Raw genomic sequence first — 26,377 nt, 5'->3', positions numbered from 1 at the left:
CACAAAAGAAATTTGCTGAGAGTAGACCTAAGTACTCGTACTATTAAAAAAAAACAAAAAAAAGAGGGGCACCTGGGTGGCTTAGTTAGTTAAGCATATGACACTTGATTTCAGATCAGGTCATGATCTCAGGGTCATGAGATCTAGGCCCATGTCAGACCCTGTGCTGGGCATGGAGTATGCTTACGATTCTCTCTCTCAGGGTACTTGGGTGGCTCAGTAGGTTCAGCATCTGACTCAGGATTTCATGGGTCATGATACTGAGCCCAGTGTCAGGCTCTGGGCTTAGCAGGAAGTCTGGCTTAAGATTCTCTCCCCCTCTGTCTCTCTCCTCATTAGCTCTCTTGTGCTCTCTCAACGTGAGCATGTGTACTCTCTCATGAATAAATAAATAAAATCTTTTAAAAAGAGAGACAACAGACAAAGAGGCAGAGACATAGGCAGAGGGAGAAGCAGACTCCCCCAACGCAGGACTCAATCCCAGTATCTTGGGATCATGCCCTGAGCCAAAGGCAGACACTCAACCACTGAGCCACCCAGGTGTCCCTAACTAAATAAATCTTAAAAAAAAAAAAAAAAAAGATTCTCTATTTCTCTCTCCCTCTGCCTCTACCTCCTCCCCCATACACACACTCTCTCCCCCTCTCCTCCAAAAAACAAAAACAAAGAAAAAGAAAGAAGGAAAGAAAATGTAACTATGTGAAGTGATACGGACATGTTAATTAGCTTGATTGAGGTGATCATGTATCAAAATGTTAAGTTGTACCCCTTATGTATATACAACTTCTGTGTAAAATAAATGTGGCTTACACATATATACAATGGAATATTATTCAACCTTAAAAAGAAAGGAAATTCTGCAACATGCTACAACATAGATGAACCTTGAGGACATGATGCTCGAAGACATGTGAACTAAGCCAGCCACAAACGGACAGATACTATGATTTCTTTCATATTAGGTACTTAGTGGACAAAATCACAGAGGCAGAAAATAGAATGGTGGCTGCCAAGAACCAGGGGAGGTGGTCATAGGGAATTTTCTAAGGGGTACAGGGTTTCAGCTGTGCAAAATGAAAAGAGTTCTGAAGATGGATAATGGTGATGGTTGCATAGCACTGTGAATATACCTAATATACACTAATGTACTGTAAACTTAAAAATGGTTAAAATGCGGGGAGGGCACCTGGGCTACTCAGTACATTATGCATCTGATTCTTGATCTCAGCTCAGGTCTTAATCTCAGGGTTGTGAGTTCTAGTCCTGCATTTGGGCTCTATGCTGGGCTCCATGCTGGGTGTGGAGCCTACTTAAATTAATGAATTAAGTAAAATAAAATAGTATATTCATAAGTCAAAAATAAGCAGCAATAAAAAATGTACTGGATTGTTCCCCCTATGAGCCACCAAAAAGCAACAAAAACTACTTCTATAAAATTTGGTGAATCTCAAAAAATTATATTGAGCAAACAAAGCCAGGCACTAAAGACTACATGCACTTATATGAAGTTTTAGATTAGGCAAAATAACCCATGGCAAAAGAAATCAGAATAGTGCTGACAGCTGGGGTAGGCATATTGACTGGAATAGTAGGGATCCTTTGGGGTCACTGGAAATGAGCTCTGTTGTGATCTGGGTTGGGGACTATAGAGATGTATGTGACAAAACTTCATCAGTTGTACACTTAGGATGTGTGCACTTTATTATATGCAATGTATACTTTAAAAGACTTACAAGCAGTATATACTCTATCTGCATATAATATAGAATTAACAAAACTAGATTATTAAATTTACCTAGACACCATTGCCTGCTGAGGACTCTGAGGTTCATTACGAAGGGAAATGAACAAGTATTAGAGAGGTGTTAAAGACCTATCAGCCCCCAAAGAGACTTTCTCCTGGTGAGGCAAGACCAAGTCTGTCTTCACCATAGTATCCCCAGCACCTGGCAGAAAGCCCAGTAAAGAGCTGGTTCTCAACAAGTAGATGCTGAACAAGTGAATGAATGCAGGGATGGAAGCCTGCAAGCTGATGGCTTGGAGATGAGCCTCAGCGCTATGACAATGCCAGCTAGGTGTCCCTCTAGTTCTATCTTCTCCGCCCTACACCCCTGCCCTAGTCCTGGTACCAGGGAACCATACCTCAAGGAAGTCATCCCCCTCGCTGGGCAAAATCTTGCCCTGCCGCCAACGCTTGAGGAACCACCTGAGCTTCATGAAAAGCAGCAGGAAGTTGTGTTTGAACTGTTGGGACTCCTGCACCAGCATGTTCTTCTCCTGGCTCCAGAATTTCTGCTCCAGCCTCCGCTGGAGGCTCAGACTCTGCAGCTCAAACTCTCGCCTCAGGAGTGCCCTCTGCTGGTCCTCCTTCAGCTGGGAGGGAGAAAAGAGAGTGAGTGAGCACACCCACCCCCCCACCCCCCACCCCCCACCCCGCTTTCTTCCCAGCACTACCCCTTGCCATTCCAGGCCTCAGATAAAAGACAAGAAAGTTTGGGAGGTGGCTGTTGGTGATCTCTGCCAGGGACTCTACCAATATCAGCTCATTCTGTTGAGATAAACTCCAGGGAAGAGAAGTTCATAAAAGCAGCAGCAATCACAATTATGGATCATTGAGAAGTAGGATTTGAACCCGGCTCTGCCTCACTATAAAAACCATGACATCACATAATGAGCAAATACTGGCTGCCAAAGAGAGTTCACAACAACTCTCACATCTGATAAGGAACCTGGGATGGTGAGCAATGAAGGCAGGAAGGGGTGACCCATATGGAGTACAAAGTACATGCTGGGAGAGAGACTATGCCAATCCCTAGGAAATAATGCAATGTCATGACTTAGCAGAGACGTGGATGTGCAGCCTTGGAAAAATGCTTCAGCTCCCTAGGCATCAGTCTCCCCATCTATGAAATGGGGACACCTCACAGGTGAAATCCTGAGAACTAAGGGACATAATGTGTGAAAAGAGCATTGCACAGCCCTGACATACAGGAAGGGCTTCGTACATGCTTTCTATTAGCAGAACTATCAAAGCAGAACTTTGATTAGTGGCCAGACCTATGGCCCATTCTGGTACAGGTTTTGAGCTCTGATGGGGGCAATATGTCATGGTTGGGAATCTGAGGCCCAGAGAGGAGACAGGATTGGCCTGAGGTCAAACAGGCAGTCAATGACCACCCCAAGATTCCAGTCCAAGTTAATGCACAATCAAGTACAGGGAGGGCCAAAAGACTCAGGTTTCCCGATGCCCTTAGCTTCTGAAGCCTCGTGGAACCCTAAGGTGTCTGCCTTCAGTTCAAGGAAGAGAAGACAGAGTCGGTGCTAGGGTGAGGGTGGGGGGACACAGGGCACCACCCACCTGGCCCATCTTCTGGTTGAAGTTGTCGGCCTCCTCCTTGCGTAGCTGCCGCTCCTGGGAGAGCTGCTCTTGCAGGCCCCGGAGGCTGTCATGAGCCTCTGCCAGCACGAGCTGCAGCTCCTTGATCTGGGATAGGGATGAGGGACACAGACAGAGGGGGAGAACATGAGGGGGACAGAGCCGTGGTCAGAGGACAAGAGAAGAGGGGGGTTCCAAGCTGTCCTTGGAGTACAAATCAGGCACACTGGCTGACCCTACTTCAGGAAGTTGTTATGACAATTAAAATTGTGCACATCAAATCTAGCTATTATTGTAATGTCACCTGGATACTTTCTCTCTTTAAAATACATTTGAAGAAAATGTAAGAAAGAGAAAACTAAGGTTGATTCACAAAGATGTTCCTTGTCTCATTGTTTATCACTTCAAAATTTTAGAAACACCATGGATAAATAAAGGCATTAATATGTGTGGTTAATAAGTCTATACGTATGTAAAAGTCTATTCAATTGTACACTTAAGGGTAGTGTCCCTCATTGCACATATTTTATTATGTTATGCTTCAATAAAAAATAAATAAAAGAGGGACACCTGGGTAGCTCACTGGTTGAACATCTGCCTTTCACTCGGGTTGTGATCCCAGAGTCCTGGGATTGAGTCCCACCTCAGACTCCCCACAGGGAACCTGCTTCTCCCTCAGCCTATTTCTCTGCCTCTCTCTCTGGGTCTCTCATGAATAAACAAATAAAATCATAAATAAATAAATAAATAAATAAATAAATAAATAAATAAATAAATAAATATCCTTCAATAGAAAAACAGGAAGGACATGGACACATACACTTAAATGTGAACGGTGGTTAATTTGATCTTAACTTGCCTCTTCATATCTTTATGCGATGCTGCTTAGGGGCTTTGCTGTACTTATGTGTTGTTTATAATGACTATATAATAAAATCCTAAGAGAAAGACAGTAAAACTCTACATTTTGAGGGGAAATTGTATTTATAAGCATGTGTAGCTAAGTACATGTTCTGTTTAGACAACATTTAGGCAATGTTCTGTTAGACATCTATCCTGTTAGATGTCAGGATGATGACTAGATGGGGACCAGAAGGGAAGCTTCAAGGACAGGTCAAATGCTCTGTTTACTAATGTGCTCGCTGATGACACAGGAGTGTTCAGTTTGTGAAGGTTGTTTGAACTGTCCACTTACAAGACAAGCGCTTTTCTCTGTGTGTTTATATACTTCAATTTACAAAATTTTTTTTTTAAGTATTTCTGGCAACACAGAGAAAGTTTTATGCTGTCATGTTAAGCAGGAAAAAAAAAAAGGAAATGTCATCTGCCACTCCTACATAAAACCTTCCCAGGCATGGCAAGATGTCCCTCTGTGAAAAAAAAAAAAAAAAAAAGAACCCACATATTATCTGACCAATAACATGGAAACTTAGCAATGGCAGGTACTCTGACTTAAGGTCTATCTTGTATGCTTATTTTATATTAAAGATCCTTGCAGGGCTGGATACTACCTGCTGTCTCTGGTGTTCTCCTTGAACTCAGTGCCTAACACAGAACCTGGCAAATGCAACTGCTCAGTAAAGAGTGGCTGAATGAAACAATAACTGAATGCATGCAGGTAAGCTGGCCTATTTCCTTTTCTCAGAAAATGAGACCTAAGTATCTCATGTTGTGTTTTGTTTTGTTTTTTCCCCTTTATGCCATGGCTGCTAGGAAGCTCGGACTTAGAGAGTTTGATCTATCAAGGGATCTTCTCCCCCTGGATACTTACAGACTGGCCTTCCTGGGACCACAAAATTGCCTTCTCATGGATGTTCAGAAGAAAGTGGTGCTTAGGTTAGGGCACACACAAGGTTCTCCATGGCTCAGGAGTCCCAGGGAAGCTCCGTCCCAATCCATATGAGCCTTTTCCTACTTCAGGTTCATTTATGAAGTGCTAACAGAGACTTAGAAGGCTTGGGAGGGACTCAGAACCACCAGGAATTCCTCAAGGACCAGGGAATCCGAGAAATTCTACAGCCACCACCCACTTGAATTCTCCCATGTTACAAATGGGGGAAGATGCAGCCAGAGAAGGGGAACATGCCCAAGGCCACAAAGCCACAGTGATGGGTGCCCTGAGGCCCTGAGATGCGTCATCCCCCTCCTCCTCCTCCTCCTCCTCCTCCTCCTCACCCAAAGGGGACTAGGCTTTATTTAACAAGGCTTTTCATACATTTAATCCTTTCAACAGCCCTCTGAGGGATCTCCTTTATTGTAAAGGTAAGAAAACTGAGATAAGAGAGGTAAAGTGACTTGTCTACAATCTCACAACCAGTACATAGCAGATCTACAATCTGAACCCAGTCAGCCTGACTGCTGCCCTCCTGCTAAAGAAATGAATGGTTTCATTAAATGACATAAATTATTCAACTCCCAGTGAAATTTAGTATAGCAAAACAAAATCCATCTCTTCAAATGAGTTTATAAGCTTCCTTTTATCAGGCTGAAAGAATGGGTCAAACATCCTTGTCTCCCTTTTAGCCCTTGCTGCCAGGAAGCAGGGAACGAAACAGAATACTCAAAGTCCGTATCATCATCAGCTAAGCTTCTCCACGGATCACCCAGCCTCTGGGAGGCCCCAGCCACTCTCCTCCTGCCCTCCCCCTTGCTTGATCAAGCCTAAACCCACCTCAGAGGCATAGGAATCATTGTCTTCAGCTCTGTAAGGCCTGAAGTTCCGGCTGGGGTCAGGCTTGGAGTCCAAGTCACCACCACGGAAGGGCTCTCGTATCCTGGGTTCCCATTCCGGCAGATCCCTGAAGTCAGGCGGCTGCACCCAGAGCCATAGGCAGAAGAGATGAAAGGTAACAATGAGGAGGGGCTCAATGGGTGCCAGAAGCAGCCAACCCTCCAGCCCCAGGGCTCTGGTCTCTACAAAAGGCTCTGACCAGCCACCTGAGGGCTGGGGCCTCAGTGGATTCAGCTCTGCAGCCCAGATCCAGCCCTACAACTACTTGGTGAGTCTCTGTCCAAAGGATGAATGAGTAGCTAAGTGGTGAGTGCAAACCCTGATCTGGTGAATGTCTGTCTTGCACACAAACCTTCCAAGCCAGCCTCAACTGTCCTACCACACGTGCAGCCCCAGCTCATTCTTACCTCAAGAAGAACCAAGGGGGACACCTAACATGGGAGGAGTCTGCTTGCTTAAAAAAGCAAGAAAAATCAAGCCAGATCAACAGGGCACAGACTAAAGATATTATGGCACGATACACCGTGTAGCTATCAAAAGGAAGAGCTACCTCTCTCTACAGACATGGGAATATCCCTTACACTGCTCTCAGGAGGAATATGCTCCCTGCAACTCAGCCATGCTCCTTCCGGTTATGCTGCCTTCACACAGACCACTCCCTCTGCTTAGAACACTCTTTCCCTGCTAATTGACCCTGCTGTTCTCAGCTCAGATCAGAGGCCTTCCCTGGCCTGGAGTCTAGATCATTTTCCTTGTTCCCAGAACCAAGTGCCCTTCCTTGAAAGCCCTCATATCTGTCATTTCACATTCAGTGGCCTGATATTTTGATTAACATCTTTCTTTCCCACTAGATGACAGGGGGCGGGGTGAGGCAAGAATCAGGTCTGTTTTTGCTTACCATGGTACCTCCAGCACTGACACAAAAAGTATATGAGCATTAAAGATAGCAGCATAAGCACATGAACCACTAGATACATTACACAAGAAAAATCAGTTGTGTGGCCACAGTACTTATCACATAAAATAACTTGGGTGAAAAACAAGTACATGAGAGGATACATACAGTAAGACTTAAAAGGGCACGCTATGATGACATGGTCTGGGTCTGACCCACTTGACACACACAGCCACTGAGCACTTGACATGTGCCTACTGGGACCAAAGCGCTGAAATTTCAACTGCATGTCATTTTTACTGATTGAAATGTAAGTAGCCACATCTGGCTATTGGCTTCTGTACTGGACAGCCCTGCTCCAGACTACTAATAGTGGTACCAGCAGGCAGTAAGAAGCAGCAAGGAGGAGGCTCTCTCCTTTTTATCAGGCACGTCTGAAACTGCTTGAATGCTATGGATTACTTATTGCAAGGATGTTTTTTTTAGGGGGAAGACAAGTACATTTGCTATTTTAGTTTTTCTAAGTTGTATTTTATAGACATTAAGCCTGGAAGTTAATTCCTTTAGGAAGCCACGTTTCTTGCCTTTGCCTAAGACCTGACTGGATCCTTTTTTTTTTTTTTCAATAATACGTGTTTTAAGATCAAAATTGCAAAAGAAACAAAAATAAAGAGCAACCTGGCCAAAAAAAAAAAAAAGACCTTTTCCTCCCTTTTGTCCCTTTTTTACATCAGCCCTCTATGTAACAATAGTAAATTACTAAGTGAATTGTGGCATATTTACTAATTAAATCATATCCAATAATGAGAATGAACACAGTATGGCTATGTGAGACAACAGCGAGTGAAAGAAGCTGGGCCCAGGAGAGTGTGTGCTGTATGATTCAGTTTATATAAAGTTCGAAGATGGAAAAAAGTGCATCAAGAGAGGGGTTACCCTCTTGATGATCTCTCTTGATGGGGATAGTGGCTACAGGAGACATGAGGAGGGGCTCCTGGGGTGCTGGTCATGTTCTAGTTCTCGTTCTGGGTGATGATTACATCAGTATGTTCCCCTTCGGAAAATTCATTGAGCTGTACACTTGTGTGTGGTATGCCTCTCTGTCCTATGTGGGTTTCAGTACAAAGTTTTTAACAAAAAAAGGAATAGGGCCCGTGACTGAGACATCTTACCTGGAAGTCTGAGCCAAGGTCTTTGGCCAAAAGAATCTCCTTGGAGGGCCCCTGAGAGCCCAAGGCAGGCAGTGTTGAGAAGGGCTCCGGTTGCTCCTTGGCAGAGCTCCCGAGGACGCTGTCCGTCTTCCGTGTGAAGGCATTGAGCTCCTGCTGGAGCATGCTCAGCCGCATCAGGATGGCATGGATGAGCTTGGTGTCCCTGGGACCCTCGCTGTTGTCAGGGGCCTCATGTAGCCGAAAGTCAGCACACTCATTGTCCAGATACAGGCGGAGGCCGGCCGAGAAGCCGTTGGCATCGGCCACCAGGACATCGATGGCCTTGCTCACCAGGGCGGCCTGCTCCCTCAGCCCAGGCAGCGCTTCGGCCTCCCTGGCTCTGCAGAGCCGGGCAGCGTGGGGGCCGTGGGCCTCGCTGAGAGCAGCGGGCACACACTGGGCAGAGTCCCCAGCCTCGGCGTCCGTCTCCAGCATCGGCCGTGTGCTCTGGCAGGAGGCAAGATCACAGCGCTGGAGGTTGGACAGCAGCACCCGGTTCTCATACTGCAGCTTCTTGACCTTACCACTGAGCTCCCCAATCTGCAGCTTGGCAGCCGCCAGCTCCTCCTGCGAGGGCTCACTGAGCACAGAGCAGCTGTCTTCCGACAGTGTCACATCCAGCTCGTGCTCTGAGCGGTACTTGGCCAGCTCGGTCAGCAGCAGCTTGTTCTGGTCCTCCAGCTCTGCCGAGGAGCGTCGGAGCAGCTCAGCCTCCTCCTCCACAAACTGCAAGTGTCGCCGCAGCTCCGCCAGGCTCTCCCCGCACTCACTGCCACCCAGCGTAGAGAAGGCCAGGCGAGCCTCCGCACCTCCGCAGCCACCGCCGTGATCCTTCATATCGTCCATCTCTGCCCGCAGGCCTCGGTTTTCTACCTCCAGCTCCACAATGCGGCGGCTCAACAGGTTAGCTTCCTCCTCCACCAGCTTCAGATGTACCTTCAGCTCGGTCTCCCGAGAGTGAGGCGCATCGGCCAGCTCCTCGGCGGACAGAGCGCTGTCCAGGTCACCATAGAGGGAGCGGTACTTGAGCAGCTCCTCTTTCATGCTGTCGTTCTCCTTGGCGAGCTTGGTGAGCTTCTTGCACATGAGGGCTGACTCCTCCTTTGCAAAGTGCAGCTGGCACTTCAGGTCTGCACTGTCCTCCTGGGGCCCGATGGGCACAGAGACAGACATGACCCAGGAAGGTTAGCATCGCAAGGCTCAGTACCAGCCACAGCATTTTGGAGAGCAGTAACTATGTGCTGGGGGTAGGGCAATGAATCCGACTAGGCTCTGACTCTCAAGGAGCAGGGGAAGCAGAGAAGGAGACCTCCTTGACATTGCAGCAAAGATGGAGCATAGTACAGCCTGGGAAGTCCAGGCGGGCTTTCTAGAGTAGGTGATATCCTGCCAGGCAACTGTTGCTGCTACTACTACTTCCATTCCTACTAGGGTTTCCTCATTTGTAAAACGGTGCAATAAAATCACTTCCTCATAGAGCCATAGGGAAGATTAAATGAAATAATGCACAAGAAGTACCTGGCACCCTGACAATCCAGGACCACTTGAGGCTAACGGTACTCTATGCCTGACCTGTGCTACATCTATATATAGCACTTTATCTGCCAGGATGGGAACCATGGGCTCCAGGCATGGTTTTGGGAAGTGAGGTGAGCATCAAAGCTAAGAAAATGAAAGAGGAGGGTGGGGTTGAGGCTGGGGAAGAGTGGGTACTCCAGGGACCCCCCAGGCCACTTGGAGTTAGGCCTCGGCCCTTCAGATTCAAACCTGCCTGTGGGGGCTGCCCTGAGGGCCATGGGGACCGTCAGGAAATACCTGCACCGAAGGCTTCTTGTCTGTCTTCCCCAGGGAGCGGGTTCCTCTTTTCTTCAAGGAATGCTAGAAAGAAATTAAAACATGCAAACAAAACAGAAAGCTCATGTGGGTGATGTGCATCATAGAGTAGTCAAGGTGCCTAGAGTTCCACTGAGGGCCCCCTCCTTGCCCAGCCTAGCCCAGCCACATCCAAGCCTTCACCAGCACCAACCAGTGAGCCAAAGAGGCCCTCTAGAACACCCAGCGGGACAGAAGCATGTGAAGAAAGGACCCTGATCACATCCTGCCCAGGGTTCTCCCCCTGCCCCCGCACCCCTACATTAAGATCCAGTTGGCCTGGCCCAAGACCCAGAAATCTGGGTTTCTGTTCTTCTGTGCCTTTCATCCACTCACCAAAGACTTCCTGAGTACCTATTATGTGCCAGGTGCAACTAGGCATAGAGAACACAGCAGTGATCAAGCCAGAGAGGGTACCCGGGGAAGATGCTGTGCTACTCCAGCCAGATCCCCTGCCTCCTAAGAACTGGGGTGCTTGTTCCCCTAACCAAGACCTCAAAGATGAGTCCCCTCCCAGTGATGCCATTGGCTGAGGACAGCCACCTCATTCAAGGTCATGTGCCCTCCATAGGGGTGCCCACATGCAATGACTGGTCCATGCCTCCCTGCCTCAATTCAAAACTATAAGTAGCCTTCCGAGCTCCAGAGATCCCCGCAGGATTAGCTGAGGACACTGGTATAATTGCTCTGAAGATCCTTGGTGGCATTATTCCCAAGGGGCCTCTTCCATAAGCAGGCAAATCTTCATTTCAGGGGGAATCCTGTCCTCATAGACTTTAACTTGGAATGCATACTAATAAACAAAATGCAAAAAAATAACTAATATTAAAATTAAAAATGCATATGGGTAGAACACATCATAATTACACAGGAGGTACTGCTCAATTTTTCACTATTTAAATTATAAGTTTTCATGCAAAATAATGCAATAATAATCATAATTCAGAAATCCAGAATTGATATGCAAAGAAATTGATTTTTTTTTTTTTAGAAATGGATACTTTTAATTAGATAAGCAAATTCTACATGAAAAAAACGTACCATAGGAAAGTAAAAGTATAAACAATACTGGGAAAAAAATTGCAGTTTATTGCACTGACAAAGGGTTAATATCTTAAATACATAAAGAGCTTCATAAAATAGAAAACAAAAGACCAACAAACTTATATTAAAAACGGATATGAAAAACTGTTCACAGGAAAAGAAAGGTAAATGGCTTGTAACCATAGGAAGATGTTCAACCCTATTCAAGATGGAGAAATGCAAATTAAAATTACACCCTGATACCATTTCTCACCTATCAGATTGGCAAAAATTCAATCATCTGACAATGCATTCTATTGCGGAAGTTATGGAGAAGCAGGTAAAGTCCTATATCACTGGGAAGAATGCAAAATGGCACAAGCCCTATGAAGGGAACTTGAGGAAAGGTTACTAATTTTTGTTAAGGTTAATAATTTTTACTAAAGTTTCTTGATGTTTAAAAAAGTCACTCAGGATACGCCTGAGTGGCTCAGTTAGTTAAGCGATCGACTCTTGATTTCAGCTCAGGTAATGATCTCAGGATCTGGGATCAGATCCTGCCACGCCCCCTACCATGCACTCAGTGGGAGTCTGCTTGAGATTCTCTCTCAGAAAAAAAATCCTTTTTAAATGAAAAAAAATAAATTTTAGAAGTCACCCAGTTAGATGCACGAATCTGCTGAACACTCGTCCCATGAGAGGGATGATTTATATTAGTAGTGCATAACTTAGGTTACTTTTGACTTTTCAAGCTCAGCGAGTATTTTTTGAGGATGCTTCCAGGTGTTTGAATACATGCTTCCCCATCCCTCCACCTCTCACTCCCATCCCAGAAGGTGAGAACCACTGACTTAATCCAAGCCCCCACCTCACTGAAGGTGCGAGAAATGTCCCACAGCAAATCCATAGTGACCTGGGACCAGTTCCTGACAGAGCTCTTGATATAGTTCCCAAGACTTGGAAGGAAAAAATATGCCCTTTGATGAGGGCCAGAGTGGAGGTAGCACAGTGGCTTTCTACCCAGAAGCACATCAGAATTACCTGGAGAAGTTAAATGAAAAATCCTGATGCTTCGGGTCCCAGATATTGTTGCAACTGGTCCAGGGTAGGTCCCAGGCATCAGTATTTTTAAATAGCTTCCCAGGTTAATTCTATTGCCTGGCCCTGGCTGGCACCAGAGAACCAGAGAAATGAACTCCAGCTGGGGTCTGAAGTCTATCTTGGAGCCCAATCAAATCCTAAAGAGACCTTTTGAAATGCAAATGTAGCAGGAAGACAGAGGCTGATATTTCAGACGCTGGGTGCCAAGAGCAGAGAGCCAGTATCTGAGAAGGGCTGATCTGGGATCTTTGAAAAGCGAAGGAGGAGGTAGGAAATGGGGTGATGCCACAGAACAGATCCCCCCACAAACAGTCCCTCCCACAAGTGGCGCCTGGGAAGCGGGTGCTCAGAGGGACATCCGGGCACGGAGTGAGGGGTGAGGTGGGGGTTCTGAGGAGAGGCTTGTGGATCTGGGTCGGCTTATCACAAGCTAAGTGGGAGGGGCTGTGGCCTCAGCTGGAAGCTGACTCTGGCAACCCCACAACACAGAGTTTAGGATCCTGGGCAAACACCTTCCTCTCCCTAAATTGAGTCTCTTCAGGTGACTACAGCCTCTTCAAGTACTGCGGACTCCCTGGAGGGAGGAAATGGGGTGACAGGAAAAGGGGCCAGCGCACTAAGAGGTCCCAGCCACCACCTATAAAGGAATGAAATCATATAAAGTCTAACCCTATTAAAAAACACGGAGGGGGAGCACCAGGGTGGCTCAGTGGTTGAGGGTCTGCCTTTGGCTCAGGTCATGATCCTGGGGTCCTGGGATGGAGTCCTGCATTGGGCTCCCTGCAGAGAGCCTGCTTCTCCCTCTACCTATGGTCTCTGCCTCTCTCTCTCTCTGTCTCTCATGAATAAATAAATATTAGAAAAAAAAATGAAGTACTCATAGTTGATACAACATGTGTGTATGATGGGAACATCATGCTACGTGAAAGAAGCCAGTCACAAAAGACCACACAATATATGATATCATTTACGTGAAATGTCCATAATAGGCAAATCCATAATGGTGGAAAGTAGATTAGTGGTTGTCAGGGGCCTAGAAGAGGCGAGAGCCAATGGGTTTGGTGTTTCTTGTTGGGGTGAAGAAACTGTTCAGGGCCAAGAAAATGGTGAAGGTTGTACAACTCTGAATATTCTGCAAAACCACTGAACTATATACTTTAAAAAGACAAGCATTATCATAGGTGAATTATATTTCAATAAAGCTGTTATTTAAAAAAAAAAACCTAGAGCATGTTACCATTGTTACAAAAATAAGGGATATGCGTGCATGCACACACACAGGATGGGAAAAGCCTGAAGAATATACAGCAGGCTGTTTACAATGAATATGCAGCAAACTCACACTTGGCCCTCTTCTTCCCCCACATTTTTTTGGGGTGGGAGGGGGACATAGTCCTCCATCTTTTTCTTTAAATGTTTTTTTGTGGGGCTCCTGAGTGGCTCAGTTGAGCATTTGCTTTCAGCTCAAGTCATGACCCCAGGGTCCTGGGATGGAACCCTGCATTTGGGCTCCCCACTCAGTGGTGAGTCTGTGTCTCCCTCTCCTGCTGCCACTCCCCTTACTTGTTCTTTCTGTCAAATAAATAAAATCTTTAAAGTTTTTTTTATTACAAAGTATTTTTTAAAATAAATATACAAAAATACATTCTCACTGTAAATCTACATAACGCTGACAAACCAGAAACCCCTCTAGCCATTTTCTTCCCTAACCTGAGGATGACCACAGCTGACAGCTAGCTGGAGCTCCTTCTCAACCTCTGGGTCTGTGTTTAAAATACTGAAATAGATGGTGCTCTTTTAGACTTTTTTTCCTTCCTATGTTTACTTGACTCTGTGATCTTTGATTTTTATATAATAAGCACCTTAGGCAGAAGGAAATCCCAAACATCTAGCATTTTTAAGAAGTCTGTGTTCCTGCTACATTATTCTGCATGTTACAGAAACCATGGATACAATATAATCCCATCTTTATTTTCTAAAAATACCAAGAGAAATACACATTGTATGAACATAGAGGAAGGCCTAAAAAGATAGAAACCAACCTGCTAACCATGGGTTAAGCTGAGTCAGGAGCAAAACTGAGAGAGGTAGTTAAGAGAGGCTTCCTTCTTCTATTTTATATAGGTTTACTATTTCTTTTTTTTTTTTTTTTAAGATTTTATTCATTCATTCATGAGAAACACAGAGAGACAGAGAGAGAGAGAAAGAGAGGCAGAGAAACAGGCAGAGGGAGAAGCAGGCTCCATGCAGGGAGCCTGACATGGAGACTAGATCCCGGGTCTCCAAGATCATGCCCTGGGCTGAAGGCAGGCACCAAAACCTCTGAGCCACCTGGGCTGCCCAGGTTTATTATTTCTATTATTTTTTGGATAACACATTCACATTGTTCAAACTTCAAAAAACCACTAGAGATGGTAGGCAGGCAAAATGGGTGAAGGGGACTGAGAGACACAGGCTTCCATTACGGAATGAATAGATCTCGAGGATGAAAGGTACAGCATGGGGAATACAGTCAATGGTATTATAATAGGGTTGCACAGTAACGGCTGGTAGCTACACTTGTGAGCACAGCATAATGTATAGACTTGTTGAATCACCATGTTGTACACCTGAAACTAATGTAATGTTGTGTGTCAACTATACTTCAAAAAAAAAAAAATCACAAAAGGAATACAGTGAATCCAAGTCACCAGTTTTCCTGCCCGAGGCAACCCATACAACTAAAGTCTGATATAGCCATCCTTAGTGATAGTCTAGGCCTAGCATTTGTGTGCCTTTTTTTCTTTTTTTAAAGATTTTATTTATTTATTCATGAGAGACAAGAGAGAAGTAGAGACATAGGCAAAGGGAAAAGCAGGCTTCCAGCAGGGAGCCTGATTTGGGACTCAATCCCAGGACCCCGGGATCACGACCTGAGCCAAAGGCAGATGCTCAACCACTGAGACACCCAGGTGCCCCTATTTATGTGCTTTTGTAATAATATTTTTGCTTCACTGAGCTTATCTTAGGGGAAAAAAATGCATATATACATTTTTTTTTAAGAGTTTATTTATTCATGAGAGACACACACAGAGAGAGAGAGGCAGAGACATAGGCAGAGGGAGAAGCAGGCTCTCTGTGTACTGCCCAATGTGGGACTCAATCCCAGGACCCCAGGATCACAACCTGAGCCAAAGGCAGAGAGTCAACCACTGAGCCACCCAGATGTCCCTATACAAATGCATTTCAGTATGTGTATGCACAGAAATAGGAAAATGTACTGCAAATATATGCCCCTCCCACCCAAATAATAATTTGGTAATTACTCAGAGTAACTCCCTCTAAATAGTGGATTACAGGAGTGCCTGGGTGGCTCAGTTGGTAGAGCATCTACCTTGGGCTCAGGTAATGATCACAGGGTCCTGGGATCAAGCCCCACACTGGGCTCCCTCCTCAACAGGAAGCTTGTTTTCCCTCTCCCCACCTGCTTATGCTCTTTCTCGCTCTCTCTTTCTCTCTCAAATAAATAAAATATTTATAAATAAATAGTAGATTACAGGTGAATTTTTCCTCCTTATGACTCACTTGTACTTTCTACTAGTCTTTCTCTATTTAGATATATATATAACCTGTTGGGGGGAGGGGAAAAATCATAATGAGATGTTTTTAATATGCTTTTCCAAGAAAACTCACTGGACACCTTTCCAAGTGGCAGAGAATAAGCTCTGGGTGGTATGAATCTTATCAGGAAGGGAGGGCAGTGGGCAGAGAAGAGGGGCCAGAGCCGCAAACCCTTTCAAGACCAGAGTAACTCCAGCCTTTTCCGGGGGGAATTGACCCTTCCTGCCACCTCATCTAAGCCATGTGGGCTCCCACACTACCCTTTGGCTCTGGAGGGAAAACAAGGCAGGCTCACAGAGCACAGAGACTTCCTCCTCTCTGCAGGGCAGCAGCTGGCCAGGCGGCCTGGGGGGCTATGGTGCCCCTCCAGGGAGCCAGGGCCTGTCAGAGCCCCTTTGTGGAGGCCCCAGGGGCAGATGTTCTGGCCCCAGGCCTCTGGAGAGTGGGAAGGAAGGGGCAAGGGAGGACAGTCCCAGGCACCAACAAGAATGCCGGTTGCTAGGTGACGGACCCCAAGGGCACATTCTTTGGCTTGGCACACATTAGGGGCTTCTCCACCTACCAGCAACTCACAAGGCTACCTTTGAGCAGCCAGGGTGGCGCCTCTAAGCATCCTTGGTCTACGGGCTTCTAGTAGGAGCATGAGCTCTGTCCTTTGTCCTTCTCCAGAAAACTAGTAGATTGTGTCCAGCACGCACAGAAAGGATGCCTGAGCCCAGCTTTGGAGGGGCCCCCAGCTCTCTAACACGTTGCCTGCTTCCATGCTGCCAGGAAACAAAGATCAACCTTCAAGGAATAAAGTGAACCTTCTGCCAAAACAGCTGGGCAGATTTTCACCAAATATGGAGGGGATATTTGAAAGGGTCTCACTGAAAACACAGACTGTGCTATGTGTACAAAATTGACTCTGGAGGGGACCTGGGGTGCATCTCAAAGATTGCAGCATTCTTCCTCCAGAGCAGCTGAAGCAGCTAGAGGCTGAGTGGATCCTGGCTGGGGGAGACACCCTCTTGGGGAGGAAGCAAAAACTGGTTTAGACGTGAGCCCCAAAGCAGAAGTTGCCAGGACACACAGCACCAATTGCAGGCATCGATTTCCAATGTAACTGCTCCTTCCAGGGACAAGGGCAGCTTATACAGACAGTGCTTTGCTAAGTAGGCAAAAGAAACGAATCTCTTTAAAGTAAATGCTACTCTGGACCCACAGCCATGTAGGAGTTGTAAGGGAAACGAGGATAATCAGCACTTTACCTGCTTGTCTCTGAGAAGTAGGGATTCGTATTTCTGTTCTACCTTTTTAAAGATTTTATTTATTTATTCATGAGAGACACACTGAGAGATGCAGAGACAGAGGCAGAGGGAGAAGCAAGCTCCATGCAGGGAGCCCGATATGGGACTCGATGCTGAGACCACGGGATCACACCCTGAGCTGAAGGCAGATGCTCAACCATTGAGCCACCCAGGAGTCCCATATTCCTGTTTTATAAATGAACAAACTGAGCCCTGGAGTAGTTATACAATTTGCCCAGCATTACAAGTAAGTAAGTGGCAAAGCCAGAATTCAAACTCAGGCCCATATGACCCCAAATTCAAGTTTGCCCTGCACCACATAGACCACTACCCAGCTGCATCAGATAACACCACCAGCAGAATCAAGATTTGAACCTAGGTGATCTAATATCATGGTCAGTACCCATCAGAGCAGAAAGCAGGACAAAAAGCCTGTGCCAGAGACAGAGATACTCAGCTCCTTTGGAGGTTTTGAAAACAGGTAGGGCCCTAGGAAGGTACCTGGATAGGGCATGGAGGGTGGGGCAATACCCACCAGCCAGTGTGACTTTGGGAGATAAAGAGTCCTGGGTTAGAATCCCATCTTGGTCTTTTCCCCAGTCCCATCCATATGAAGCAGGCCACTCGTTGGTATACACACAAGAGAACTGAAAACATATCTTCAAACAAAACCTGTACTCAAATGTTCATAGCAGCATTATTACACTAATCAAAATGTGGAAACCATCCAAATGTCCATCAACTGATGAGGGGACAAACAAAATGTACATCCATACACTGGATTATTATTTGACCACAAAAAGGAAAGAAGTACTGACACATACATGTCAACACAAATGAACCTTAAAGTCATGATGCTGCGTGAAAGAAGCCAGTCACAAAAAAAATCACATATTGCATGATTCCATTTGTATGAAATGTCCAGAACAGGCAAATCCAGAGTGGAGATTAGCAGTTGCGGGGAGCTGGAGGGCAGGGGGCACAGGAAGGGACCACTAGCAGGTACGGGGTTTCTTTTGGGGGCAATGGAAACATTCTAGACTTAGATCATAGTGACAGATGTACAACATTATGAATATATCAAAAACCATGAAATTTCACATTTTAAAATGGTGAATTTTATAGTATGTGAATCATATCACAGTTAAACTATTGTCAAAAAGAATGCCACCTGTAAAATGAAGATAACAACACTAGGTATGTAGGGAAGCTGCTGGTTTCACAACAGGAGGAGGTACATAAAATGCCTGGTGCGGTGCCTGGTACAGAGCAAGCACTCACACACAGCAGCTATATTCTAATACATCACATCAACACTCATATTGGCTTTCTGCCTAAAATACAAGAACGGGGGAATGATACTGGACAAGGGGAAGGCTGGTGTTATGATTCTTGAGCTGCAACCCAGCTGGGCAACAGTGCCACTGCAAAGTGCAGCTAGGGCCGGCCACCCTCCCTTCTCTGGCGGCGGGGGGGGGGGGGGGGGGGGGGGGCGGGAGGGGGCCCGGAGTGATCTCTATGGCAACCACATCAGCTCAGGCCAGGGGCTCCTGTTCCCAGCTGGGTGACACTATCGCCACAGCAACCTGTCAGGATGGCAAAGGCAGATGTAGATGAGACTCCAGCAGCTCTCGCAAAATTGCTAAGGGACCCTCATCTCCATGGAAACCATGTCAGGAAGGAGGTGGGGAAAAAAAAAAAAAAAGGAAGGAGGTGGGGGTGGGGGGAGAAGGCAATCAGCAAATAAACACAGGGCCACGCCCCTTTGCCCAGATCCTGAGACACCAAAGAGCATGCCAGGGAGGGCCAGATGTGCCTTGTTGACATTGCCTTCAAAGGGGAAGTGAACCAGTATTTCTGGAGCACCTACTGTGTGCCTGGCACCACACAGGGCTCTTTACATGCTTGACTACATTTCAAATTTCACAAATAATCACCCCCTCTCCAAAACCCACCTTACTACAGCATTAATTAAAAGAATACAAAGCAGGACGCCTGGGTGGCTCAGTGGTTGAGTGTCTGCCTTTGGCTCAGATCATGATCCCGGAGTCCTGGGATGGAGTCCCAGGGGGAACCCATTGGGTTCCCCATGGGGAGCCTGCTTCTCCCTCTGCCTATGTCTCTGCCTCTCTCTGTGTGTCTCTCATGAATAAATAAATAAAATCTAAATATAAAATAAAATTAAATAAATAAAATAAAATAAAATAAAATAAATAAAATAAAATAAAAAATAGCAAAGTCATTTCCCCTTCCTATTCCTACCGTCCCTCACTCCTTAGTTCAGTGGATTTTCCTCCAGACTTTTGCTAGGCATTTGCAGACATAAATGCCCCAAAACAAATCTGTTCTGATGCTCTTTCAAAATAATTAGTGGGATCACACAATATGTGTGTGTGCGCACGCATGGCGCACATGCGCACCCATGTAGCCCTCTTTTTTTTGTTAAAGACCTCTCAGCATCAGTACTTATATATCTACCTTATTCTTTTTTTTAAATTGTGCTGAAGTACACAAAACATGAAATTTACCATTTCTAGTCATTTTCGAGTACACATTTCAGTGGTATTAAGTGCACTTTGTCAAGAAACCACTATTCATCTCTAGAACTTTTTTATTATCCTAAACTGAAACTCTCTACCCACTGAATACCAATCCCCCACTCCCTCCTCTGTCCAGCACCTGGTTACCTCTATCCTACTCTCTGTTTCTATAATTTGACTACCCTAACTAGCTCCTACAAGTGGAATCATATAATACTAGTCTATTGATGGCTGGCTTATCTCACTTTGCACCACGGCTTCAAGGTTCACCCATGATGTAGCAGGTGTCAGAATTTCAGTCCTTCTTGAGGCTTACCGAGAGTCCACTATATGTATGTATATACACTGATGTACATTTGGGATGCTTCTACCTTTTGCCTATTGTGAATACTGCTGCTAGGAACACAGGGGTACAAATATCTGTTCATGTGCCTGCTTTCAATTCTTTTGGGCATACATCCCAAGGTGGATTTGCTAGCTCCTATAATAATTGCATGTATAATTTGTTCAGGAATTGCCATACTACTTTATTCTTTGTAACTCCTTCATAGCGTTCTATGGTTACCCAATTTTCGTGCTGGTCATAAACTCATGAGCTGGGTACTGTTATTATCCCAATGTCACAGATGGAGAAACTGAGACTTAGAGAGGACTTGGCTTCAGGGCTTCAGCCACATCTCTGCCAAGGAAGGGTGGGGGAACTCAGGCAGGCTGTCTCTTTCTGAGCCTCAGCTTCCTCTCCTCTACAATAGAAACATGCTGAGTTGGGGCGCCTAGGTGGCTCGGTCGGTTAAGTGTCCAACTCATGATTTTGGCTCAGGTCATGATCTCAGGGTCCTAAGACTGAGTTCCGTGTCAGGCTCCGCACTCAGCAGGAAGTCTGCTCTCTCCCTCTTCCTCTGCCCCCAATCCTGTTCACGTGCTCTCTCTCAAATAAATAAATCTTTAAAAAAGAAAGAAAGAGGGACGCCTGGGTGGCTCAGCAGTTGAGCATCTGCCTTTGGCTCAGAGCATGATTCTGGAGTCCCAGGATTGAGTCCTAGGATCAAGTCCCACTTTGGACTCCCTGCATGGAGTCTGCTTCTCCCTCTGCCTGTGTCTGCCTCTCTCTGTGTGTGTGTGTCTCTCATGAATAAATAAATAAAATCTTAAAAAAACAAAAAAAAAAAGGAGGGGAGGGAGGGAGGGAGGGAGGGAGGGAGGGAGGGAGGAAGGAAGGAAGGAAGGAAGGAAGGAAGGAAGGAAGGAAGGAAAGACACTAAGCTCCAGGGTACTCTCTGAAACTGTCTCCCCTTTTCACTATCAAGGGTGACAGCAATGAGATGTGTGAAGATGGTTCCCTGTGTTGTCGGCCAGGCCAAGGTGGGGGGGGGGGGGGCCTGCCTGACAGAGCCCCACAGCAGCCCTCAGCAGCAAATGCCCCCAGTCTCTGCAATGAGATGCTGTTAGCACATCAGAGCAACACGCCCAGGAGGGAGGGCACTGAAGGGCTGTTCTGGCCTCAGGGCTGTGGTGTCTCAGTCCTGGAACACTGGCATGCCTGCCCTCGGGGAAGGTAAGGAGTGCCCTAGAACAATGTACAATCCTAGGGATTGAGCAGCCAGAGAGCTGAGACCCAGCTGTGCCTCTATGATCAGGAGCTACCCAAGGCCATCAGGAACACAGATCCCTGAATTCTAAAGGATTTCAGCCCCTAGGGGTCACCTAGGGAAGGCTTTCAAGAGGCATTCTGCAGAGCCCACTGGGCTCTGTGAAACCTTGAGGGCATCCCTCCTTCTCTCAGGTGCTATTTCCTCATTCATAAAATGGTACAATCACAACCTCAACTGGGCCTCTATGTAAATTGTTGAGATAAAGCATCTAGCATGGTACTTAACATGCTGCATGCCCAACAGTTAGCAGAAGGCATAAAATACATACAAGGGGAAGAGCTCATATGAACAAAGACAGACAGGCCAGTGCCTGGGGAAGTGTCTAATGTCTTAAAATCTGTGTCGAGGTACTGGCCAGAGGCCCGGCCCCAGCACCGCCTTCACACCAAATGGCAGCCCCTAAAGCATGTCTGCACAAGTTATCCCAGCTAGTCTTCTCAGTGACTCAGGGCATCGCTGTCCCATTCTGGAAGTGAGGAAACTGAGGCAGAGGGCCCCACAGGGGTCACTGTGGAATGCTTTCTCAGTTAATCCCCCCGACAGTTGCAGTTCTTTGGCAGATGACTGTCTCCTTCATTAACTTGTAGACTCTTGGTGGACAGGAGTCTTTCACTCACCACTGTGTCTTCCGAGTCCAGCACACAGTGTACACAGTGGGCACTCAGGAAATGTGTGCAGGAGGAATGAATGCATGAATAAGACAGCTCTGCCAGGGAGGCATGACCGTACAAACACAGCGCTTCCGAGCCCCTGGCCAGGTGGGGCTGGCACACACCCACCTGCCTTGGCCTGGCCCTGCAGAGATGGACCGGCCCTTACCTCTCTCGGCCGTTCCAACTCCGTCTGCAGCACCTGCTTGGCCAGCTCGGTCTCGATAAGCCGCTGCCGAAGCTCCTCGTTCTCCTCCTCCAGCCGTGCCCGTTTCTTCTCCACTGTCTCCAGCTCCTTATGCAGCCGCACAGAGATGTCCTTAGAGACCTGGGCAAGGGTGGGTGATGAGATTGGTAAGCAAGGGTGGGTGATGATCCACTTGGGTTACAGAGCAACCTCCCCCAGCAGACTGTGTCTCTCCTCACCCCTGCTTAGCAGATGAGGAAACTGAGGCACAAAGAAGGCAGTAGAGGGTAGAGGTCACACAGCCAGGAAATAGCAGAAGCAAAACCCAAACCCAGACACCCAGTGCTCCCAATGTCTGTGTCCGAGTTCAGTCTCCCCAGGAAGCTAGAAAGGCCCTGCCAGTTTTTAGCAAGGCTTTTTCAATTACCTGGGGCATTCTGTGCTTTTGAGTCTCACGAGAGCCTGCGGCAGGGCCAGAGATGCTCATTTTAAAAGTAGGGAAGTGAGCTGGAGTTGAAACCAGAGCAAGATGGGTGGCCCTAGGGCCATCTGAATCACATTGCTGCCAGTGTCCAGCCCGTGACCCTAGGCAAATCATTTCCCCACTCTGTCCCTCAATCTCCTTAACTGCAAAAAGGGTGCAGTGGTAGCAGCAGCCTCATGGGCCCAACAGGAGGACTGAATCAGCTTTGCACAAAAAATCTCAGCCCTGGGCCAGCACAGTGAGTCCTGGGGAGTGGTGATGCCGAAGCTCAGAGAGGGGCAGGACTTGCTAGAGGTCGTGGTGTGACCCCGAGGCTGGTTTCCAATTGTCTGGGATATAAAACATGCTCTAAATGACAAAGGCTGGGCATGTGTCCAGGTCATCCATACAGAAAGGAACTAACAGAGCTGCAAACACCAATCCTGGTTCCAGGGATCTGCAGCAAAAGCACCCCATTTCCTCGAGGACACCCTGGAGGTCCAACACCAGGAAAGGAGGCATCCGGGGATGAGGAAGGCCCTTCTGAGCTGGTAAATCACCACTATCCCTGAGTGGTCCAGGCACTATCAGTTGTTGAATACCTACTGTGTGCCAGATTCATTCATATTCACCCCAATTCTGAGGCTTACAGAATAAGTGACTTGACTTGGGGTCATGCAAAGCCAGTATGAGTTGAGCTGGGAGAAGCCCCTGGGATTTGCCTGAGGGGCCAGTGTGGCCAGGGCTCTGGAGGAGCACGAGGGCTTTGCCAGCAAGAGGTATGTGAGGGGCAGAAAGCCCAACGCCCCATGCCTGCCAGTCTCGGAAACAACCGTTGCACCTCCTCCATTCCGGAAGGGAAGAGGGCCCTCCCTGGCTCTGCCCTCTGCCTGGGCCCAGGCCCAGCTCGGCACGGACCCGTTGGCAGTATGAGAGACAGGCCAGGAAAAACAACAGCCAGAAAGGAAATTCAGCACTGCCTCCCCCTGCCTCTGTTGTCCACCGTGGCTCTCTGTCCCTGGAGGTCCCCAAGGGCAACCAGAATCGTGCCTTGTCCACAAAGTGGGATGAGCGACACCTCAATATCAGAACAAAGACTTGGCACATGGGGAAAACCAGACTGAGTCTGATTCCAGCACTGGGTGTGTGTGTGTGTGTGCCCCCACAGCAAGTTTATTTACGCATTCGGTGTCGGGTGGTCATTGGTAAATGGAATGGATACAGCCTACTCCCAGGCGCTGCTGTGAGGATTAAATGACACAATCCTTGGGCTGGTGGCTAGATCATCAAGAAATAGAACTTTTTTTTTTTTAAGAAATATAACTTTTTAATGCACTGTCAGGATCACTGCTTTACCTCTGTGCACTTGGCTATGGTTCCCAGTCTGAGGCTATCAGGTCACCCAGAAAGCCCCTGTCCTGATCAATATTCCATTCACTCATTCATTCATTCATTCATTCATTCATTCATTCATCCTGCTTAGCCGTGGGGACAGGAGTCATGGGCCAGAATGCTGAAGGCCCCGGACCATGCCTGGGTTCCTTCATACCCCTGTGTCCCAGCAGCAGCGCACACTCTAGCACACCCTAATGCCGAGTAAATGCTTGCTGGAGAGCAAACAAATTCAAGGTTCCAAAAAGTGAAAAGGGAGGGAGATAAAAGAATGACTGCAATATGGGGAGCTGCACCTACCCTAACTAGATTAGGGATGCACCCCTCAACCACCCACCCCACCCACTGTCCACAGAGGGCTGTGTCCTCGACTGATGTGAGGGCTGAGCAGCAGGTGGCTTCTCCCCTTGGGGCCAGCTCCTTTCCATCTGAGGGGTTGCTCCACCTACCACGGCCTCAACTTGGGAGGCGACACTCCCCACCAAGAAATCATGATCCATGTGGATTCCCGGATCCTCTTGGGTTCATAAATGACTCTGTGACTTCATCCGTTCCAGGAGTCTGGACACTCCTTCCATCCCATTCTCCACAGGATCTCCTTCCCCAACTGTCCCCGACCCGCAAGGGTTGCTGTGTCAAGAACGCTCAACCCAGGCAGCTGACGGGATTCCAGCAAGAACAAAAGAGCTCTTAATTTCAGATCCCACAGAACCCCCGAGCCCCCAGTGGAGGCCCACAGGAGCAAAGAGCACAGTAGCCTGGAAGGTAGGAGTCTGGTGGCCTCAGCCTGTCCTTTCCTCTCTCTGAGCTTCAGTGGTCCTGGGTGCCCTTGCCTCTCACAGGTGATTTATAAAATCAGCTGTCACTTCCTAACACGATGTGCCTTTCCATCCCCTTGGGAAGGGCTTGATTAATGCCATTCTGAGGTGTGAAAAGGAAAGGTCACTTCCCCAAGGTCACACGGCTAGGCAGCTACAGAACCAAGGGTTGAAATCCTGTGGGTCAACTCTAGAGTTCTGCTCTCCACCTAACCCTGTTGTTGGCCCAAAGCCTGAAGACATTATATTATTATCAGCACTAAAAGTATTAATAACAGGGCACCTGGGTGGCTCAGTGGTTGGGTGTCTGCCTTCCGTTCAGGTCATGTTCCCAGGGTCCTAGGATTGAGTTCTGCATCGGGCTCCCTGCAGGAAGCCTGCTTCTCCCTCTGCCTATATCTCTGTCTTTCTCTGTGTGTCTCTCAAGAATAAATAAATAAAATCTTTAAAAATAATAATAATAATAATAATAAGCCCAGCAGTGGGTTCACTACGTCAGATGCTCACAGGGCCCCACCTGCTTGTCTCATTTCATGCTTTTATGGTCCTCCCAACTACTCCCAGGGCTAGGGGACTGAGATACTATGGGAGGTGAAGCAGCTGCAGCTTCCGGACACCAGGGCAAATCCCCAAAGCACAAACAATGCGCTCAGCCATGAGGTCACTGTTTACAGCGCTGAGGCCTGTCTCCTGCCAAATGCAACCAGCAGCCTCCAGGCCACAGCCGCCCTGCTCATCGGGCCTCTCAGCTCATGGGCCTCCCTGTCACTGTCACTCCGAATCCTCAGGGAGGGGGAAATGGGTGGTGGGGCCTGGGAATCTGCATTGAGAATAAGCGCCGCAGGGGATTTTTATCCACACAGGCGGGTTGAGATTCTGGCCCCCCCTGCCCTGGCCTTGCCCCAGTCACTTGCCATACTAGTGCCTTATAAGTTCTTCTCCCAAACAGTAACACCACAATCAACATTTGCTCCTTTGCTGGGTGAACACTCCACACCAGATTTCATGGCCACCCCACTTTTACTTGAACTATTTCATTTTATCCTCACAAAAATCTCTACAGGTAAAAACTAGTTTTATCTCCATTTACTGAGGCTCAGAGCTGTGAGGGAGCTTACCAAAGGCCACACACCAAGCAAGTGGGAGAGCAGGTCTTTGCACCGCCGTCTCCTTGCCTTCCTTGTGCTGGGCAATGTTCCCCCTGAGGCTCTGTGAGGCCTGTGGGCCATGAGGGCTACAGACAGAGACAGCCTGAGGAGGGGTGGATACCAAAGTTTCATTTATGGCACCTCCACCAATAACCAACCTCCTTGACAAAACCACTGGAACTGCAAAAGCCCTAGAGATTTGGCTGCTCTAAGCCCCATATTTAACAGAAGAAACTGGGGAACCTGGGTGGCTCAGTGGTTGAGGGTCTGCCTTTGGCTCAGGTCATGATCCCAGGGTCCTGGGATCAAGTCCATCAGGATCCCCATAGGAAGCCTGCTTCTCCCTCTGCCTGTATCTCTGCCTCTCTCTGTGTGTCTTGTGAATAAGTAAATAAAATCTTTAAAAATAATAATAATTGGCTATCCTTT

General features: G+C 47.3%; 1 protein-coding gene across 2 annotated transcripts in view; it reads right to left on the bottom strand.

Moving 5' to 3' along the window:
• Positions 1-26,377, bottom strand: part of SOGA1 (suppressor of glucose, autophagy associated 1) — a 74,224-nt gene that overhangs the window by 24,843 nt on the left and 23,004 nt on the right. For both annotated transcript variants that reach the window (XM_041732472.1, XM_041732471.1), the window contains exons 3-8: positions 22,110-22,268; positions 10,029-10,091; positions 8,175-9,356; positions 6,048-6,188; positions 3,359-3,484; positions 2,143-2,373 (exon numbers count right to left, since the gene is read on the bottom strand). In XM_041732472.1, the coding sequence (XP_041588406.1) occupies positions 2,143-2,373; positions 3,359-3,484; positions 6,048-6,188; positions 8,175-9,356; positions 10,029-10,091; positions 22,110-22,268 (1,902 nt within the window). The remainder of the gene's footprint in view (positions 1-2,142; positions 2,374-3,358; positions 3,485-6,047; positions 6,189-8,174; positions 9,357-10,028; positions 10,092-22,109; positions 22,269-26,377) is intronic.

Source organism: Vulpes lagopus, chromosome 18 (assembly GCF_018345385.1).
Source record: "Vulpes lagopus strain Blue_001 chromosome 18, ASM1834538v1, whole genome shotgun sequence".
Taxonomy (NCBI): Eukaryota; Metazoa; Chordata; class Mammalia; order Carnivora; family Canidae; genus Vulpes; species Vulpes lagopus.
This window is presented reverse-complemented; position numbering and strand designations above follow the sequence as displayed.